The 20,735-nt window shown below is 41.5% G+C and overlaps 1 protein-coding gene across 3 annotated transcripts in view; it reads left to right on the top strand.

Moving 5' to 3' along the window:
- The window catches only part of usp9 (ubiquitin specific peptidase 9), a 60,016-nt gene that overhangs the window by 14,037 nt on the left and 25,244 nt on the right, over window positions 1-20,735 (top strand). For all 3 annotated transcript variants that reach the window (XM_061691925.1, XM_061691923.1, XM_061691924.1), the window contains exons 6-20: window positions 620-838; window positions 949-1,064; window positions 1,136-1,387; window positions 1,467-1,602; window positions 1,683-1,835; window positions 5,552-5,656; window positions 5,815-6,021; window positions 8,007-8,143; window positions 10,465-10,598; window positions 10,674-10,764; window positions 12,424-12,537; window positions 14,690-14,918; window positions 18,690-18,785; window positions 18,884-19,095; window positions 19,185-19,425. In XM_061691925.1, coding sequence (XP_061547909.1) covers window positions 620-838; window positions 949-1,064; window positions 1,136-1,387; window positions 1,467-1,602; window positions 1,683-1,835; window positions 5,552-5,656; window positions 5,815-6,021; window positions 8,007-8,143; window positions 10,465-10,598; window positions 10,674-10,764; window positions 12,424-12,537; window positions 14,690-14,918; window positions 18,690-18,785; window positions 18,884-19,095; window positions 19,185-19,425 — 2,442 coding nt within the window. The remainder of the gene's footprint in view (window positions 1-619; window positions 839-948; window positions 1,065-1,135; window positions 1,388-1,466; window positions 1,603-1,682; window positions 1,836-5,551; window positions 5,657-5,814; window positions 6,022-8,006; window positions 8,144-10,464; window positions 10,599-10,673; window positions 10,765-12,423; window positions 12,538-14,689; window positions 14,919-18,689; window positions 18,786-18,883; window positions 19,096-19,184; window positions 19,426-20,735) is intronic.

The raw sequence follows: 20,735 nt of genomic DNA, 5'->3' as shown, positions 1-20,735 counted from the left end.
GTGTCTTTCATACAGCTAACAAGTTGTAAAACTACCATTAAAAGTATAGTCTGTTAATTCTTTGTCAGTGGGCAAATAAAAAAAATAAAAAAATCATTGAGGAATCAAAAAAAAAAAACAATGATTCCCTCCACTAGGAACATTGTGTGATGTTGTGTGATTGATGTGATGAGGAAATTATTGTCATCTGTTAGACTGTCATGTTAAGAGCCGTAGACATTTCTAGCATGGATGCTGAAATGTAATGCAGCAAATAGTCATCCAATCAGGTATATGCAGCGTTACAGACCCTAGCGCAAAGGGAAAGGTTCTTTGGTAGTTCCTCGATCATCTCTCAAAACCTACCACTCTTGGGCAGAACTCTGTTTAGCTCCAAACGTTACCAAGACCTTGATTTTGGAAGAATCCCCGTGGTGTGAACACACTGTTTTAGTCCCGAGTCCTGGGGTAAATTTCCTGTGGTGTGAAAGGGCCTTTGCCCAGTGGGATACATTGTGGTTGTCTCCAATCATGCATCCATAGTTATCTAGAAGGGATGCATGTTCGAATAGTATGGTTTATTGATTGTAGAATTGATTTTTAGATTTTCTTTCCCTTCTACCACAATCGGTGTTTCCAGCGGTGTATCATAAATAACACACACCGCTTGGTGGAGCTGTGTGTGGCCAAGCTCTCTCAGGACTGGTTTCCTCTACTCGAGCTTCTGGCCATGGCCACCAACCCTCACTGCAAGTTCCACATCTATAATGGCACGCGGCCCTCTGAGACCGTCCCCGCCGGAGCGCAATTGGCTGACGACGACCTATTTGCCAGACCACCAGACCCACGCTCGCCTAAGGTATATCACTGCTAATGCTAAATATTGCCTTACTTAAGGATCAAAATCTCTTGCTATTTGGTGTTTTCACAGAAGATTTCATGGTCTTCACTCTCATTTGTCAACTGCAGGGCTGGTTGGTGGACTTAATAAATAAATTTGGCACGTTAAACGGGTTTCAAATGTTGCACGATCGCTTCATGAGTGGCGAAGCACTGAACGTCCAGATCATCGCTGCACTTATCAAGTAAGCTACCTGACGAGCATGCACGACTTTCGGATTTCCTCACTATTCATGTTTGATTGTCTTCATTGCAGGCCTTTTGGCCAGTGTTACGAGTTCCTCACCTTGCACACAGTGAAGAAGTACTTCCTCCCCGTCATCGAAATGGTCCCACAGTTCCTGGAGAACCTCACCGATGAGGAGCTTAAGAAAGAGGCCAAGAATGAAGCCAAAAACGACGCACTGTCCATGATCATCAAGTCTCTGAAGAATCTTGCATCCCGTGTACCAGGGCAAGAGGAGACTGTGAAGAATTTAGAGATTTTTAGATTAAAAATGATACTTAGGTGAGTGTAATGCATTGTCTTGGAAAATCAACACATTGATGCTGAATTGATCTATGAACTTGTATTTTTCTTTCACCAGGTTATTGCAAATTTCTTCTTTTAACGGCAAAATGAATGCACTAAATGAAGTCAACAAAGTGATCTCTAGCGTGTCATACTACACTCATCGGCACAACCCCGAGGAGGACGAATGGCTGACTGCAGAGCGCATGGCGGTGAGCTCATTCGGCCGGTACTAACTTTTGCACACCATTCTTGCATCTGTACTTAACAGTATTTATTTTTTGTGCCTCAGGAGTGGATCCAGCAGAACCACATCCTGTCCATTGTCCTGAGAGACAGTTTACACCAGCCTCAATATGTCGAGAAACTGGAGAAGATCCTTCGCTTCGTTATCAAGGAGAAAGCTCTCACCATGCAGGATCTCGACAATATCTGGGCGGCACAGGTGGGCTTCAGAGTATTGTCGTAATGCCTTCATGATAGAACTATTGCTTCAATACAATGGAACCTCTAAGTTCAATCAGTAAACCTCCAATTTCTTCTGAATAGTAGTGTCCACGTGCAGTGCTGTGAAAAAGTATTGACCCCCCCCCTTCTCAATTTCTTATTTTGTTGCATAGTTATCCCTCTTTACTGTTTAAAATGATCAAACAAATGTAAATATCAGACAAATATAACCCAAGTGAACCTAAAATGCTGTTTCTAAATCCATCCATCCATTTTCTGAGCCACTTCTCCTCACTAGGGTCGCGGGCGTGCTGGAGCCCATCCCAGCCGTCATCGGGCAGGAGGCGGGGTACACCCTGAACTGGTTGCCAGCCAATCTCAGAGCACATAGAAACAAACAACCATTCGCACTCACAGTCATGCCTACGGGCAATTTAGAGTCTCCAATTAATGCATGTTTTTTGGATGTGGGAGGAAACCGGAGTGCCCGGAGAAAACCCACGTAGGCACGGGGAGAACAAGCAAACTCCACACAGGCGGGGCCGGGGATTGAACCCGGGTCCTAAGAACTGTGAGGCTGACTCTCTAACCAGTCGTCCACCGTGCCGCTGTTTCTAAATGATTTCATTTATTAAGGGAAAAAGAAAAGTATTCAGTTACCTGGTCCCTGTGTGGAAAAAGTAATGGCCCCTCTAAACCGAAGAACTGGTTGGTCCATCCTCAACAGCAACAACTGAAATAAAGCGTTTTCTATGACTGGCATTGAGTCTTTGACATCTCTGTAGAGATATTTTGGCCCACTCTTCCTTGCAGAATTGTTTTTATTCCGCAAAAACTTTAAGTCCATTGAACAGTAGTACATTTTAAGGATGAAGTGTGATTCATAAGGATAATAAGGACTTCATTTTGGAAAACCTCTTATAGGAATAAGGATACAGTGCTGTGAAAAAGTATTGGCCCCATTCACAAGTTCTTATATTTTTACAGTTTCCCAACTTAAAATGTTGGCGTCCAGTTGTGTCCAACCAGCTTAAAGCAATTTAAGTCATTTATTTTGTTGTGTAGCTAGAATCATCTTTATGGTTGCGAATACATACATGTACCATAATTACCATAATACATGAGCATTTCCCCCCCCAAACATTGTAAAAAATCAATAATGCACATTATACATGGGTATAGGGGGAAATGGAAAAAAAACATTCACCTTTTATAAATGTATGCTGCCACCTAGAGGTTATGAAAAAGGTGTAGCCTGCACTTTCATTCCAATATGACAGTGGTGCAAAAAAGTTCGTCAGCCACCCATTGTGTAAGTTCCCTGACTTAAAAAGATGAGAGAGACCTGTAATTTTCATCTTAGGTATACCTCCTCTATGAGAAACAAAATGAGAAAAAAACCTACAAACGGGATTTCTGGCTCTTCTTTAAGAGGCTCCTCTGTCCTCCACTCGTTCAAAATCATTTAAGTTCATTTTCTTTCTCATTAATTTACACACAGAACCCCATATTGACAGAAAAAAACTGAATTGTTGACATTTTTGCAATTTATTAAAGAAAAACTGAAATATCACACAGCCATAAGTATTCAGACCCTTTGCTCAGTATTTAGTAGAAGCACCCTTTTGAGCTAATACAGCCATGAGTCTTTGGGAATGATGTTCTTCACACCTGGATTTGGGGATCCTCTTCCATTCCTCCTTGCAGATCCTCTCCAATTCTGTCAGGTTGGATGGTGAATGTTCGTTAACAGCCATTTTCAGGTCTTTCCAGACTTGCTCAATTGGGTTTAAGTCAGGGCTCTGGCTGGGCCATTCAACAACAGTCACAGAGTTGTTGTGTGGTGTTTTTTAACAAACTCCATGCAGGCTTTGTGTCTTGCACTGAGGAGAGGCTTCCTTCGGGCCGCTCTGCCGTAAAGCCCTGACTGGTGGAGTGATGGTTGACTTTTTAGAACTTTCTCCCATCTCCAGACTGCATCTCTGGAGCTCAGCCACAGTGATCTTTGGGTTCTTCTTTACCTCTCTCACCGAGGCTCTTCTCCCCCGATTGCTCAGTTTTTCTCAAACGTTTTCCATTTAAGGAGGAGTGGAGGCCACTGTGCTCTTAGTGTAGAATGTTTATTGTAGCCTTGCCACAATTCTGTTTCTGAGCTCTACAGGCAGTTCCTTTGACCTCATGATTCTCATTTGCTCTGACGTGCACTGTGAGCTGTAATGTCTTATGTAGACTGGTGTGTGGCTTTCCTAATCAAGTACAATCAAACACTGTTGGACTCCAATGTAGGTGTAGAACCATTTGAAGGATGATCAGAAGAAATGGACAGCTCCCAAGTTAAATGAGTGTCACAGCGAAGGATCTGAATACTTATGGCTGTGTCATATTTCAGTTTTTCTTTTTTAATAAATCTGCAAAAGTTTCAACAATTAATTTTTTTTCTGTCAATATGGGGAGCTGTGTTTGCATTGAGGAAACAAATGAACTTAAATGATTTTAGCAAATGGCTGCAATATAACAAAGAGTGAAAAATTTAAGAGGGTCTGAATACTTTCCCTACCCACTGTATTTTGGATTCATACACACTTTAAAACTTGAGGAACCTCCTTACGACTCTTGTGTGTCAAGGTCATTTTAGTACAGATTGATTGTTTAGGTTTGAATGTAGAGATGTGGTTCTGCTGGTGCTCTGTGCCCCCCAGACTCCTTACTCGTGAAACTCACTGTAGTAATCTCGCCACGCTGCACTATTTGCATATCTGTTGTTGACCAATACTGGCCTCTCATGCCAGAGTAGCATCTGCACCATTTGCACACTGATTGAGGAGTATCTGCAACATTTGCACAATCAACATTGTTCCAGATGATCGCACTACTCGTCACTTTAAACTGCATACACTCCTTGAAGTCTCGGCACCCCTTGCACAATGGTCATTGCACTGGACTATTGCAATATCAGTCATTCGAACTGCTCTAAGTGCTAGAGGACTCTGCATCGTTTTGCACAATTGTTTTTTGTCAATGTCTTTGTCTCCAAAGTGCTCTGTAAATTGACTGTCTGTTGTACTAGAGCGGCTCCAACTACCGGAGACAAATTCCTCGTGTGTTTTGGACATACTTGGCAAATAAAGATGATTCTGATTCTGATTACAGCGGCTCCAACTACCGGAGACAAATTCCTTGTGTGTTTTTTTTGGACATACTTGGCAAATAAAGATTATTCTGATTCTGATAAGTCCTTGACTTTTTGCTTTATCACATCTCTGTTTACTATATATATAAAAAGCAATGTAAATTGCCATGTTAAATGACGGTGAAGTTTTCTGGATGCGGCCCTTGGAAGAAAAAGTTAGGACACCCCTGTGAAGAACGGTGACACACCTGTAAAAATGACTTGTACAGCAGCGTGGCAGTCTGAGGCCAGCTAGCAGCTAGTGTTAGCAGCTAATCTTGCCCAATTAATTTGCACCACTTTACATGTATGTAATGTACATTTTATTCAGCGTTAGTCCTTTGATGATTGCTGAACTATTTGGTAGCCTCATTCTCATGAGATTGACATAATTTGTGACAAGAGTTTTGTACCCATTGTTGTGGAACAAATTCTGAACTGTATGGCTGAAGGGTGACTATTTTTTTATTTTTGTTTTTGTTTTGCAATGGTTTTATAAATCTGTGTTCAGTATTTATAACAATGAGTTTTCTCCCTCTGTGTAGGCGGGCAAACATGAGGCCATTGTGAAAAATGTCCACGACCTCCTGGCTAAGCTAGCATGGGATTTCTCACCTGAGCAGCTGGATCATCTATTTGACTGTTTCAAGGTGAGTTAGATGTGGTTGTGTTGTTGTTGTTTTTTTAAATTGATTTAAGAATATTTTTTATTTTGTAATTGTATTCTTTTTTTCTATTAATTGAAGTGTTGTTCTGCTGTTAATGCAGTGGATACCCCCAACAAACAATAACTGTTTTTCTGGTGCAGGCAAGTTGGACGAACGCCAGCAAGAAGCAGCGAGAGAAACTGCTGGAGCTTATCCGCCGCCTAGCTGAAGATGACAAGGACGGTGTGATGGCCCACAAGGTTCTCAATCTGCTGTGGAACCTGGCCCACAGTGACGACGTGCCGGTTGATATAATGGATCAAGCTCTTAGCGCTCACATCAAAATACTAGATTACAGCTGCTCACAGGTATGTTTTTAAGGTTTCTTTCTTGATTAGTGTGAAATGTTGCATTAAAAATAGTGTGTTTGTATCTGTGTATACACTATATTGCCAAAAGTATTCGCTCATCTGCCTTGACTCAGATATAAATTGAAGTGACATCTCATTCTTACTCCATACGGTTTAATATGATATCAGTCCGAAGTCTGCAGTTATAACATCTTAACCTCCACGAGTTCCGCGAAGTTTAGGAGTGTGTTTATGGAAATTTGACAATTTTTCCAGAAGGACATTTCTGAGGTTACACACTTATGTTGGACGAGAAGGCCAGGCTCTGTCTCCCCTCTAATTCATCCAAAAGTGTGCTATAGCGTTGAGGTCAGGATTGTGCAGGCCAGTCAAGTTCCTCCACATCAAACTCTTCCATCCATGTCTTTATGAACCTTGATTTGTGTACTTATGCACAGTCCTGCTCGAACAGGAAGGGGTCATCTCCAAACTGCTCCCACAAAGTTGAAAATGTCCAAAATATTAGCTCCTGAGTTCCAGTGAAAGGAACACTGAACGCCTTAGCATACCAAGAGATTTTGGACAGTCAAACAGTTTGGGGATTACCCCTGTATGGATGAACTTGACTGGCCTGCCAGTATCATTGCAAATTTTTTATTAATTTTTTTTAATACAGGATCACTGTTGGGAAGGTTTATTTTCTATGCAAACTAGTTCAAAGTTCAGTTCTTTGTTCCAAAAATGAACTAGTTCATAGTTTTTTTTTTTTTCCTCTATGCATCTAACATGGGCTGTTACCCTCCAAATACTGGCATTACATTTGCCCATTGTCAGTCCACACTAGTAGCCAGCTGCAGCTTTCACCCTACAATCTCAAAAAAATGAGGAAAAACTTTTTTTTTCTTTTTTCTAATGAGGAATTAAAACAAAAACAGGACTTTTGTACTTAATATGCGAACAAAAGCACACAAGACCGTATGATGTTGTGCAAGGTGATGGAAAATACTTCTATAGCTGCAGTGTTAACGCTAAACTCTAGGGTGTGCCATAGCAATAGACATATTACTAAAGAATAAGCAAACCGTAGTATTTAAGATAATAATGATCAGACTTAAGTCAAACAGAGTAGGAGGGGGTGACCACTAACACACATTGCATATAAATCTATCAATGGATCGAAAGTGACAGGTGTGCATTGTACAAAAGAATGTGTTTACCTGATTTGTTTGGAGTCAATTTTGGCGGTGTACTTTTATACTAGAATTTTCACATGTAGTGAATAATAACGAGCTATTCCAGTCATCTTTTGGGATACCAAACCCCTTATACTGATTTCAAAATGAGTTATCCATCTATTTGTTGTGTATATTTAATAATATGATGAGGTGATAAAACATTTATATGGTTTCACAGTCTTAACGGCCCTTTGAGGGAAACCGTACAAACAATGTGGCCTGTGACCAAAATTAGTTTGACACCCCTGCTTCTATGGCTACCTTCCTCTGTTGTCTGAAACTCATCTGCCTGGTTGCTCACCCACTCCCACTTCAAAACACATCCCTCCCATCCTCCATCTGTCCTGGTGCCCCAAGGAGCAATGCATCAAGATCCTCCTGATCACCAACAAAGCACTGAACAACCTCACCTCATACCATCGCCGCTCATCGCCTCTGTTCTCTTGACATCCGAAACACTGATAAACCTCATTGATGTCAATTCAAATCCCACCTGATACAACATCTGACCAGCCTTCTAGTCGCACTTCACTTTACTGTTAGCATTAACTGTTATGGTAAATGATAAATGTACTGCACTTATATAGCGGAGTCAATATTGGGCATTAATTATTGTAAACATGTAAGACATCTTTGAGTATTGAGAAAAACGCTTTACAAATTTGATTTATAATTATTAAATACAGACCTGGGCCAGTATATAAAAGGGCAATCTGTCTATTGAGGTTATGTACTGACAGTGTTTGTTCGATTTGCATTTATTTATAGGACAGAGACACTCAGAAGATCCAGTGGATTGATCGCTTCATAGAGGAGCTGCGAACCAATGACAAATGGGTGATTCCTGCCTTGAAGCAAATCCGAGAAATATGTAGCCTTTTTGGAGAAGCTCCACAGAACTTAAGGTTAGCTCATGGCCAACATATTCCGCAGTTAACACATAAGCACAAACAAGCAAACTTGGCTTTCCAGTCAGATGTTCATTGCAGAGTCCTTAGCTGTAATGCTTGTAGTCCAGTTCCTTATAGAAAATTTGTAGTCTGCATGCCTGTTGTTTTTCAGAAAGAAAATGCGAATTAACATGCAAATGAACTTAGTGGGGTAAGTTGAGTGCCAGTCCCAGGGTTCTACCTGCTTCTCCATTTGTCAAACATCTCAGCTTTTCTCTTTGACATGTTCATGACATATACTTTTACAGTGGACATTTCTGCCATGAATCCGCTTTTGCCAAGTATCTCTTCGGTTCCATCTCAAATCGCCATATTAACTATTTTATGTTTGAACTCCCAAATGTATGTATAATGGTACAGATACTTTTATTCCAATCGGCAAATGTATGTCCCTTGAAACACATTATCTTTTACAACTTTAGAGAGACATAGAAGTATACCCGTGTAACTTGGTTATAGCTGAGCTTTCACCGATCTTAACCCTTTGTCCACTGTTAATCACATGCATCAAAACAAACACCCCAATTCTAGACATCTTGAGATTGAATGACGCAGGGTGATTTGAGATGGAGCTCCACACCTCCTGATGCCAGCAACTAAATATCAAGAGATGTTTCTTCTTGCCTTGTACTCATTTAATTCAGTGTTTTACAGTACTCACTGCCTCATAATGATTGATCTATCTGCCGCAGCAGAACACAGGTTGCAGACAGTTGATAATGTTGAAAAAAGTTTTGCGTTTCTAACAGTATTCGGGATCGCAACATGAACTAGACATTGTATCTATCCAATTTTTTTTTTTTCTTCTAGCGTCAATGTCATTCAAAAGCCGGTTCACGTTTTGTTTTGAAATTTTTTTTATTGCACGTTCCCATTTATTTGGAGGAGTTGTCTAGAATCATGCTTTTAATATTTAAACGTTTTTGCCTTAATGATTAATACCCTATTCTCATGAATAGTGGCCAGAGCTCTTTATTTAATTAACTGCAAATTAAGAGGAGGCCTTTATATATACAAATGCATTTTAAACTATGTTAGTGACATATTAGAATCTATTTATTCAACACAAATCACCTTCACATGAGACACATCAATAGTATTAGATAGCTTACTGGCCTAAATAATGCGAGCACAAACTGAAGTGAAGTCACACTTGGGCAAACATATGCACATTAGCGCTTTACATAGTCATTTCACTCATGTTTTTGCATTTACGCACCAAAATACACATTAGTAAAGGCAAGGTAAACGACACAGGCTATTATTAGTAGCTGCATCGGGAAAGAAGCAGAAGCATACTTTAAATTTCACTTTTGACCTAACTGAAGAGGTGCATTCAAGGACCGCCAGCAAAACTGTACATCTGAAACACAGATTCAATAACACTATCAGTGAATTGAACGTAACGACACCAAGATTCCACCAGCTGGTGCCAAAATAATACCTTTTATTGCTTTGGTCCTAGCATATAAACGACCAATAGCTGAGATTTTCCTCAAATTATGGAGGATAGATTCCCAAAAGAATCCACAAATATTCAAATTTGTGAATGCTGAACCACAAATATGTGAGGGTTCTCTGTCTTGGGGTGAGAAAATGCACTAAAACAGCAACAGGTGCTGACTGGCAGAACATATGAGTGTGTAGCGCCACTGAACTATTCATGGACGTACGCAACATTGTGGAGTGATCAGATATCAGAATGTAGTCAAACTCTTATCATTGTCTTCATCATAAAATGATCGTTTACAACGTGGTAAGACTCCACTCTTTAATCTGAGAGACAGTTCATGTGCCTCGGTAGGCGCTGCTGTGTTAGTTAGCAACAAAGTTCCAATTGGTTTACCAGTTCACTCTTTGTCCGTGGGTGAACAATAGTATTGACACGGAGATAATTGCACTTACTCCGCTTTTTTTCTAATCGGAAAATGGTCACTTTTGAGGAGGCGTTTGTGTCTTCAGTGGATGAAGCACATGGCCTCTAGTTGGGGCGCGGTGTATTATCAGGGGATCACCGTTATTTGTGGAAATGGGGTATTTCCTGAATTTAAAAGTTGAGCTTAAGTTGGTCTCTAGCATGTTCGCGAATATTGTTACCAAGAAATGCTCCAAAATCTTCTTGCTCTGTGGCATTGATGAAAACAAATGAGAAACTAGTCAATTTGTCGGCCACCTCCTCGAACGGATTTTCAGTTTCTCGCTTGATTGCTCAATGTTTCTGTCCTACCCCTACCATGTTCTATGTTACTTACTCTTTGTTGCTGTTGACTTTTTAGTCAAACCCAGAGGAATCCACACGTGTTTTACCGCCATGACCTTATCAATCAGCTGCAAAACAACCATGCCCTGGTCACGCTGGTGGCTGAGAACCTGTCAGCCTACATGGAGACGATGCGGCAGTTCTCCAAAGGTATACATTTGAGAGATAAATACGGAGTAGAGTGAGTAATCAGTCAGACTGATAATTTTTTTTTAATGATCACAGAAGAACAGCCAGAGTTTGACCCTCAAATAGTCCGACCAGGAAGCCGCTACAGCCACGTCCAGGAAGTGCAGGAACGACTTAACTTCCTGAGGTACTACAACCCCAATTCCAATGAAGTTGGGACGTTGTTTAACATAAATAAAAACAAAATACAATGATTTGCAAACATGTTCAGCCTATATTTAATTGAATACACAAGACAAGATATTTAATGTTCAAACTGATAAACTTTATCGTTTTTAGCAAATAATCATGAACTTGGAATTTGAGGGCTGCAACACGTTCCAAAAAAGCTGGGACGGGTGGCAAAAAAGACTGAGAAAGTTGAGGAATGCACATCAAACACATGTTTGGAATATCCCACAGGAACAGGTGGGTGCCATGATTGGGTAGAAAAGGAGCTTCCCTGAATTGCTCAGTCATTCACAAGCAAAGATGTGGGGGGCGAGGTTAACCTCTTTGTGAACAAGTGCGTAAGAAAATAGTCGAACAGTTTAAAGACAATGTTCCTCAACGTACAATTGCAAGGAATTTAGGGATTTCATCATCTATGGTCCATAATATCATCAAAAGGTTCAGAGAATCTGGAGAAATCACTGCATGTAAGCGGCAAGACCGAAAACCAACATTGAATGCCCGTGACCTTCGATCCCTCAGGCGGCACTGCAACAAAAAACTATATCAATGTGTAAAGCATGGGCTTAGGAACACTTCAGAAAACCAATGTCAGTAAAAACAGTTTGGGACTACATCCGTACATGCAACTTGAAACTCTACTATGCAAAGCGAAAGCCATTTAACAACACCACCCAGAAACGCCACCGGCTTCTCTGGGCCTGAGCTCATCTAAGATGGACTGACGAAAAGTGAAAAAGTGTTCTGTGGTCCGACGAGTCCACATTTCAAATTGTATTTGGAAATTGTGGATGTCGTGTCCTGCGGGCCAAAGAGGAAAAGAACCATCCGGGCTGTGATGGACGCAAAGTTGAAAATCCAGCATCTGTGATGATATGGGGCTGTGTTAGTGCCAATGGCATGGGTAACATACACATGAAGGCACCATTAATGCTGAAAGGTACATACAGGTTTTGGAGAAACATATGCTGCCATTCAAGCAAAGTCTTTTTCATGGATGCCCCTGCTTATTTCAGCAAGACAATGCCAAACCACATTCTGCACGTGTTACTGCACGTGGCTTCGTAGTAAAAGATTGCGGGTTCTTGACTGGCCCGCCTGCAGTCCAGACTTGTCTCCCATTGAAAATGTGTGGCGCATTATGAAGCGTAAAATACGACAACGGAGACCCCGGACCGTTGAACAGCTGAAGCTGTACATCAAGCAAGAATGGGAAAGATTTCCACCTACAAAGCTTCAACAATGAGTGTCCTCAGTTCCCAAATGTTTATTGAATGTTGTTCAAAGAAAGGGTGATGTAACACAGTGGTAACCATGACCCTGTCCCAGCTTTTTTGGAACATGTTGCAGCCATAAACTTTTAAGTTCATGATTATTTGCTAAAAACAACAAATTTTATCAGGTTGAACATTAAACAGCTTGTCTTTGTAGTGTATTCAATTAAATATAGGTTGAACATGATTTGCAAATCATTGTATTCTGTTTTTGTTTAACACAACGTCCCAACTTCATTGGAATTGGGGTTTTAAATGACACTGAAATAAAAAAGCTAGTCGAAGGAGAGTGGTGTCACTTCCAGTTGCCGGTACCAATTAAATATTTTTGTTCTTTTCAGGTTCCTTCTTAAAGATGGCCAGCTGTGGCTCTGTGCCCCCCAGGCCAAGCAGATCTGGAAGTGTCTGGCCGAGACTGCAGTCTTCCTCTGTGACCGCGAGGCCTGCTTCAAATGGTACTGTCAGGGTTTCTACGAAGTATGGAAAGTGTGGAAAAGTATGGAATTTTATTTCATACATTTCCAGGTCTGGAAAAGTATAGAAGTATATGGAAAACTATTCATGTTTCCAAGACTGTTACAAGAGCTCTGTTTTCTAAAACCAAAAATTATATCTAAAACAAATTAAAATGATCCATGTTTTTAAGGCACTTGAAGCAGAGCTACGTTTGTGAGAGAGCACACAGTATTATACCATGGTCTTGGTGAATACTTGATTCTCATTGGCTCAGCAAATTCCATCGACACCCTTACAGTAAGGCAAAAATACAGTAAGGCAAAAAAGTATTTTGTCAGCCACCAATTGTGCAAGTTCTTTCACTTAAAAAGATAAAAGAGGCCTTTAATTTTCATCATAGGTATACAAAAGACAAAATGAGGGGAAAAAATCCAGAAAATCACAGTCTGATTTTTAAAGAATTTATTAGCAAATTATGGTGTAAAAAAATATTTGGTCACCTACAAACAAGCAAGATTTCTGGCTCTCACATATCTGTAAGTTCTTTGAGAGGCTCCTCTGTCCTCAACTCATTACCTGTACTAATGGCACCAGTTTGTACTCGTTGTCAGTATAAAAGACACCTGTACACAACCTCAAACTCCAAACTCCACTATGGCCAAGACCAAAGAGCTGTCAAAGGACACCAGAAACAAAATTGTAGACCTGCTCCAGTCTGGGAAGACTGAATCTACAATAGGTAAGCAGCTTGGTGTGAAGAAATCTACTGTGGGAGCAGTTATTAGAAAATGGAAGACATACAAGACCACTGATAATCTCCCTCGATCCGGGGCTCCACGCAAGATCTCACCCCGTGGGGTCAAAATGATCACAACAACGGTGAGCAAAAATCCCAGAACCAATCGGGAGGCCTACTGAATGACCTGCAGAGAGCTGGGACAAAGGCTACCATCAGTAACTCACTACGCCGCCAGGGACGCAAATCCTGCAGTGCCACACGTGTCCCCCTGCTTAAGCCAGTACATGTCTAGGCCCATCTGAAGTTTGCTAGAGAGCATTTGGATGATCCAGAAGAGGATTGGGAGAATGTCATATGGTCAGATAAAACCAAAATAGAACTTTTTGCTAAAAACGCAACTTGTCGTGTTTGGAGGAGAAAGAATCCTGAGTTGTATCCAAAGAACACCATACCTGCTGTGAAGCATGGGGGTAGAAACATCATGCTTTGGGGCTGTTTTTATGCAAAGGGATCAGGATGACTGATCCGTGTAAAGGAAAGAATGAATGGGGCCATCTATCGTGAGATTTTGAGTGAAAACCTCCTTCCATCAGCAAGGGCATTAAGATGAAATGTGGCTGGGTCTTTCAGCATGACAATGATCCCAAACACGCTGCCCGGTCAACGAAGGAGTGGCTTCGTAAGAAGCATTTCAAGGTACTGGAGTGGCCTAACCAGTCTCCAGATCTCAACCCCATAGAAGATCTTTGGAGGGAGTAGAAAGTCTGTGTTGCCCAGCAACAGCCCCAAAACATCACTGCTCTACAGGAGATGTGCATGGAGGAATGGGCCAAAATACCAGCAACAGTGTGTGAAAACCTTGTGAGGACTTACAGAAAAGGTTTGACCTCTGTCATTGCCAACAAAGGGTATATAACAAAGTATTGAGATGAAACTTTGTTATTGACCAAATATTTATTTTCCACCGTAATTTGCTAATAAATTCTTTAAAAATCACAATTGGTTGCACAATTGCTGACTAAATACCTTTTTTGCCCCACTGCATATGTGTAATAATTAAAACAGATTTTCTCATCATGCGTGTGGTTGTTATTTAATATTGTCAATCTAGATAATTATTTGCTGGAGTATTTAATCGTGTTTGCATTTCTTAGAAAGTTATGGGATTACAATGAGACTTCATAGTCAAGCCCTCAGGCGTTGCAAGGGAAAATTGTTTTAGTAAAACTTTATATTTTGACGACAACAAATCTATTTACTCTAGAGAAGTCTAAAAATAAGGGTCTGGAAAAAGTATGGATTTTTTTAAATCTCAAATGTGAAGGAACGCTGTTAATGGTTCACTTTGATTCCAGAAGTTTTGTCTACCACGCACAAGTGTGCTGAACATCATCCTAAATGCCGCATCGCAGGTACTCCAAACTGATGGGGGACGAACCTGACCTGGACCCAGACATCAACAAGGACTTCTTTGAGAATAATGTCCTGCAGCTGGACCCGTCCCTGTTGACGGAGAATGGCATGAAGTGCTTTGAGAGGTTCTTCAAGGCTGTCAACTGCAGGGAGGGGAAACTGGTGGCCAAACGTAGGGCCTACATGATGGACGACCTGGAACTCATAGGCCTAGACTACCTGTGGAGGGTGAGAAGTGCGCATTTTGTGTTCTTCTGCTTCGTCATCCACATGACTAATCATGACTGTTACGGCCAATTGTTAACTGGCGCTCTTAAAGCTGTGACGCACAAATTTAAAAACTCAGTAAAATAGTATCCATATAATTGGTCAAACTCAACTTCATGTTGGTTATGTTTAATTGAGAAGACAATAAAGACTATATGTAGATTGGTTTGGGAACACACAAAAAACGATGCGATGTAAATGTCAGCTTGGACGCCGCCTCGAGTGGGTTTGACTCATTACTCTGATACATCAGCATGTCCATCACGTGGAAGATCTGCCCATAAACTAATCCAAATCAATTGCACAACGAACTAAAAAGTTAATGCCTCTCATTCACCTATTTAAACATGCAAAGGAATATATTTGAGGAAGCAGAGGCACCAAAAAAACAGGTGATTTTTAAATCTGATATAAATGTGTACTCCCGTACGTATTTCAATATTTATCATGACAGTAACAGTGTTACATACATCGGTAGCTGTAAGCATGCATGCAAACCTTAGAAAAAACTTATTTTTCTAAATGCTTGCATTTTATTTCATTTTCTCAATTGTGGTTCATTTAACTTTTTTAGTTGGATACATTTTGTTATGATTTAGCACTCCAATATATGTTGTGACGAGATTGTATTATTTGGGACTTTTTTAACCCAAGTGATCCCTGGACTGGCTTGGACTCAACTTGCTTGTTTTGTTTTTTGGGACTTGCTTGAAACTTGAGGGTTAAGACTTGAAGACTTGTTTTTGTTTTTTTTGTCCTGTTCGCTGTTAGGTCAAGCAGAATGGAAAATCTGTATCCCTTTTATGCCGGAACTGTGTCAAAGTGGAGTTCTTAAGCTTCCGCTGTGGTTTCTTAGTATTATAATTGATGTTTATTGAGAATCAGACTTGCAGTCAAACACAACTGGAAGTTTCTAGAAGGGAGAGAGAAACGAAGACAAAGCACTAATCCTAAACAGGATGAGAGAAGTAAATCCTTACATTATCTACAACCCCAATTCCAATGAAGTTGGGACGTTGTGTTAAACATAAATACAACAGAATACAATGATTTCCAAATCATGTTCAACCTATATTTAAATGAATACACTACAAAAGACAAGATATTTAATGTAATGTTTAATGTTCAACCTGATAAACTTTGTTTTAGCCAATCATTAACTTGCTATATAAATAAACGTTTGATTGATTGATTTAACCTTTTTTTGCTATCAGTCCTGCAAGTGCCATACTAAATGGATAAAAAAAATCCAATCTACAACCCCAATTCCAATAAAGTTGGTACATTGTGTTAAACATAAATAAAAGCAGAATACAGTGATTTGCAAATCATGTTCAACCTTGTTAATTGAATACATTACAAAGACATTTAATGTTCAAACTGATCAACTTTTTTAGCAAATAATCATTAACTTAGAATTTTATGGCCGCAACACATTCCAAAAAAGCTGGGACAGGGTCATGTTTACCACTGTGTTAAATCAACTTTTCTTTTAACATCATTCAATAAACGTTTTGGAACTGAGGACACCAATTGTTGAAGCTTTGCAGGTGGAATTCTTTCCCATTCTTGCTTGATGTACAGCTTCAGCCGTTCAACAGTCCGGGGTTTCCGTTGTCGTATTTTACGCTTCATAATGCGCCACGCATTTTCAATGGGAGACAGGTCTGGACTGCAGTCAGGCCAGTCTAGTACTCACACTCTTTTACTACCCAGCCACACTGTTGTAACACGTGCAGAATGTGGTTTGGCAATGTCATGCTGAAATAAGCAGGGGCGTCCATGAAAAAGACTTTGCTTGGATGGCAGCATATGTTTCTCCAAAACCTGCATGTACCTTTCAGCATGAATGGTGCCTTCACAGATGTGTAAGTTACCCATGCCATTGGCACCAACACAGCCCAATACCATTACAGATGCTGGCTTATGAACTTTGCGTCCATAAGTTGCACTTACGGATGTAGCGCCGAACTGTATTTACTGACATTGGTTTTCTGAAGTGTTCCTGAGCCCGAGCGGTGATATCCTTTACACATTGATGTCGGTTTTTGATGCAGTGACGCCTGAGGGAAGGTCACGGGAATTTAATGTTGGTTTTCGGCCTTGCCGCTTACATGCAGTGATTTCTCCAGATTCTCTGAACCTTTTAATGATATGGACCGTAGATGATGAAATCCCTAAATTGCTTGCAGTTGTACGTTGAGAAACATTTTCCTTAAACTGTTCGACTATTTTCTCACACACTTGTTCACAAAGAGGTGAACCTCGCCCCATCTTTGCTTGTGAATGACTGAGCAATTCAGGGAAGCTCCTTTTCTACCCAATCATGGCACCCACCTGTTCCCAATGAGCCTGTTCACCTGTGGGATGTTCAAAACAGGTGTTGAATGAGCATTCCTCAACTTTCTCCGTCTTTTTTGCCACCTGTCCCAGCTTTTTTGGAACGTGTTGGAGCCATAAAATTCAAAGTTAATGATTATTTGCTGAAAACAATGTTTATCAGTTTGAACATTAAATATCTTGTCTTTGTAGTGTATTCAATTAAATACATGTTGAACATGATTTGAAAATCATTGTATTTTGTTTTTGTTTGTTTAACACACCATTCCAACTTCATTGGAATTGGGGTTGTACAACAATGAAACAAATATGAGTGTTGCATGGGGCTGTAGTGCGCCACCCTGTGAGGGAAGGACAGGACAAGATAGAACAGGACAAGGACCGGAGAAGAAGCATGCAGGACAAGGGCCGTGAACCCATGGTGGGATTAATTATGGAAATTATAAAAAGTCTACAGGACGAGAGTATAAATGAGGGGATACACAAGCAATTTGCATATTCATGAGTTATTTGTCGCAGTAAGTGCGTGACCCCATACCAATGAACGAGTCCTCGGGGTGTGTGCCTGCGGATACATGCAAGTGAATTGACACCGTTTTACATGCACAAAGACTGACAGAAGTGTCTTCTAATTACTGTGGGCCCCCACCCAATCAATCAAGGGGCGGGATCGGGCCCAGGGGTCCACCCGAGAGCGGCCCGACGGACAGGACACGTCCCACACCGAGGGACCTAGAGCAGTCCACCGGCCCCACCGAGGTGCCCCAACAACTGGCCACCCAGTGGGGGCTGCAGGGAACCAATGCCACCCGCCCAGACAACCTCCCCACACGCCACGCTACCCCCTTCCATCCCCAGGAGAGCCAGACCCCCCCCAACCCGCAGGGCTCGCGATGCAGCCAGTCCCCGCCCAGCCCGAGGACGGGAGAGTGTCCCTTGTTTGTTGGAAAGCAGGGAGAATAGGGGCACCTGACAAGGGAACGATAAGGGGGGGGAACCCAAGGAGCAGCCGCAGGCCATGAGAGGTCAGCCCCAACACCAAGCAGGATCAACCAACCGGGAGCAGGATGCACCGCCATGCAACTAGCGAGGGGGAAGAGGCGACCGCAGCGGGAGGCAAGGAACAGAGAGAAGAGGAAGAAGCAGGGCCGAGGAGCAACAGCGGGGCCCCACCGCCCCCACCAGCAGCCAGACTGAAGACTTACTTGTGACGCGCACATATTATATGCAACTTAACTCCCACCTCTGCAATAAGGCTTGCGGGATATGCTGGTGTCGTGCATTATGACAGTTCATCGTAGTAGTCTTCAAGTTGTATTCGGGCATATTCATTCCTCCTTTCAAGAAGACATGTATTATATCATTTATTATATTTAATTAATTTTGTCTCAGGTGGTAATTCAAGGAAGTGATGATATTGCCAGCAGAGCCATAGACCTGCTGAAAGAGATCTACACCAATCTTGGACCAAAGTTACAAGTCAACCAGGTACACTATAGAGCTCTGAACATGCAATTTTTCAGGTTAGAGGTCAACTAATTATCTTCTGAAATGGCAATGTCCCTGACATTATGACATGGTCACAGGTGGAAATCCATGAAGATTTTATCCAGTCATGTTTTGACCGTCTGAAGGCGTCCTACGACACCCTATGCGTTTTGGATGGAGACAAAGATAGCATCAACTGTGCCCGCCAGGAGGCAATCCGCATGGTGAGAGTTCTCACTGTGCTCAAGGAGTACATCAATGAGTGTGACAGCGACTACCACGAGGAGAGGACCATCCTGCCCATGTCGAGGTGAAATTACAAGCCTCAGCTCTTCATTATTTTCCGTGTACGTTATTTTTCAGAGACTACATTTCTAAATGTTTTCCTTTCTCTTTCAGGGCATTCCGGGGAAAGCATATCACGTTGATAGTGCGCTTCCCCAACCAGGGGCGCCAGGTGGACGACCTGGACATCTGGTCGCACACCAACGACACAATTGGCTCAGTGCGCCGCGGCATCCTAAACCGCATCAAAGCAAACGCCGCGCACACCAAGATCGAACTCTTCATCGGAGGCGAGGTGGTCGACCCCGCTGATGATCGAAAGCTGATTGGACAGCTCAACTTGAAGGACAAAACAGTAACTGTCACCTTTTCATCTTTCTGTCTTATGTTGCCTCTCTGGATGGATTTTGACATAATCGGCATTTCCTAGGACAGTTTTTCCTCAGCCTTCATTGAGCCAGGCACCCGTTTTACATTAGAAAAATGGCACCGAAAATATCAATACTGAAATAATGATCTCATCGGAATTTCCTCACAAGTTGACTGACTGTGAAATCTGGGCCTGTTTAATTCAACATAAAGCCCATGTACTCGCAGGAAGTCAGGAATTGTTCAGTTGTATGGGTGGCAACAGGTTAGCTGCACCATCTGCCATCTACTGTGGGGAAAACAATTATTTGATACACCACTGATCTGATTTTGCTAGTTTTCACACAAAGAATAGAGCGCTGTGTAATTTTTATCGAAGGTGAACTTGGATAATTTCCTGTGGCACCCGTGATGATCTCTCACGGCACCAGGTTGGGAATCACTGTCCTTATAATGAATGCAGAATCGTACTTTTCAAAGCACCAGATTCTATCACATATAGTGAGTGAACCCCTGGCTATTCGCGGGGTTAAGGACTGAGCCCTGCTGCAAAAAGGCAACCTTCTAAAAAGGTTAAGGTTATTAAAGAGAAGTAGAGCAAAATGGCAAAAACTGAAGCAGTCTGGGCGGAAGTCGTGTTGCTACCTGGAACTGAACCGTGGACCCACACGACATTGTGAGGCGATCATGTCAGTCTACAAGAGCGCCGATTGCGGTCACCACATAAAGGAAGATCATCATCCAAACAAATGTGGTGCAGACAAAAGTATAGAAGTCAGATTACAACAACAATGCAAACAATTCTTTCAACTTTTCATGTTTCATGAAACATAAGCATGTGGACTGCACGTCTTAAGCACTGAACTTAGCTAGACAGTCTATAAATAGCTAGATAAATAAAATATACATATATTTAAAAAAAAAAAAAAAAAACTCCAGTCAGTAGCATCACAGATATTAGTCATAAAATGTACTCTGAAACATGTCAATGCGATTTGACCCACTTGACACACCAATGGTCGTTTTATTTTTATTTTTACTAAGCCATGCAGTTGTCATATTTGGCCTTGTGATGCTTTTGTAGATGCGGAGGCAAGACATGTTCCTTACTCTTGTGTCTTTCCCCAAATCCAAACTAGGCCCAGACAATTGAAGTACTACTCCTCAAGTCTCAGTGTCCATTTTCAAAGCGATTGTACCGCAAACTTTCATTTAGTTCCTATTGTTTAGTTGGAGCGCTGTGTTTTCTTTAGTTTTTCCTCGGCCTGAAGGCATGAAAGTGCTTTGTCATTGGAT

The sequence above is a fragment of the Phycodurus eques genome, chromosome 12, assembly GCF_024500275.1.
Source record: "Phycodurus eques isolate BA_2022a chromosome 12, UOR_Pequ_1.1, whole genome shotgun sequence".
Taxonomy (NCBI): Eukaryota; Metazoa; Chordata; class Actinopteri; order Syngnathiformes; family Syngnathidae; genus Phycodurus; species Phycodurus eques.
This window is presented reverse-complemented; position numbering and strand designations above follow the sequence as displayed.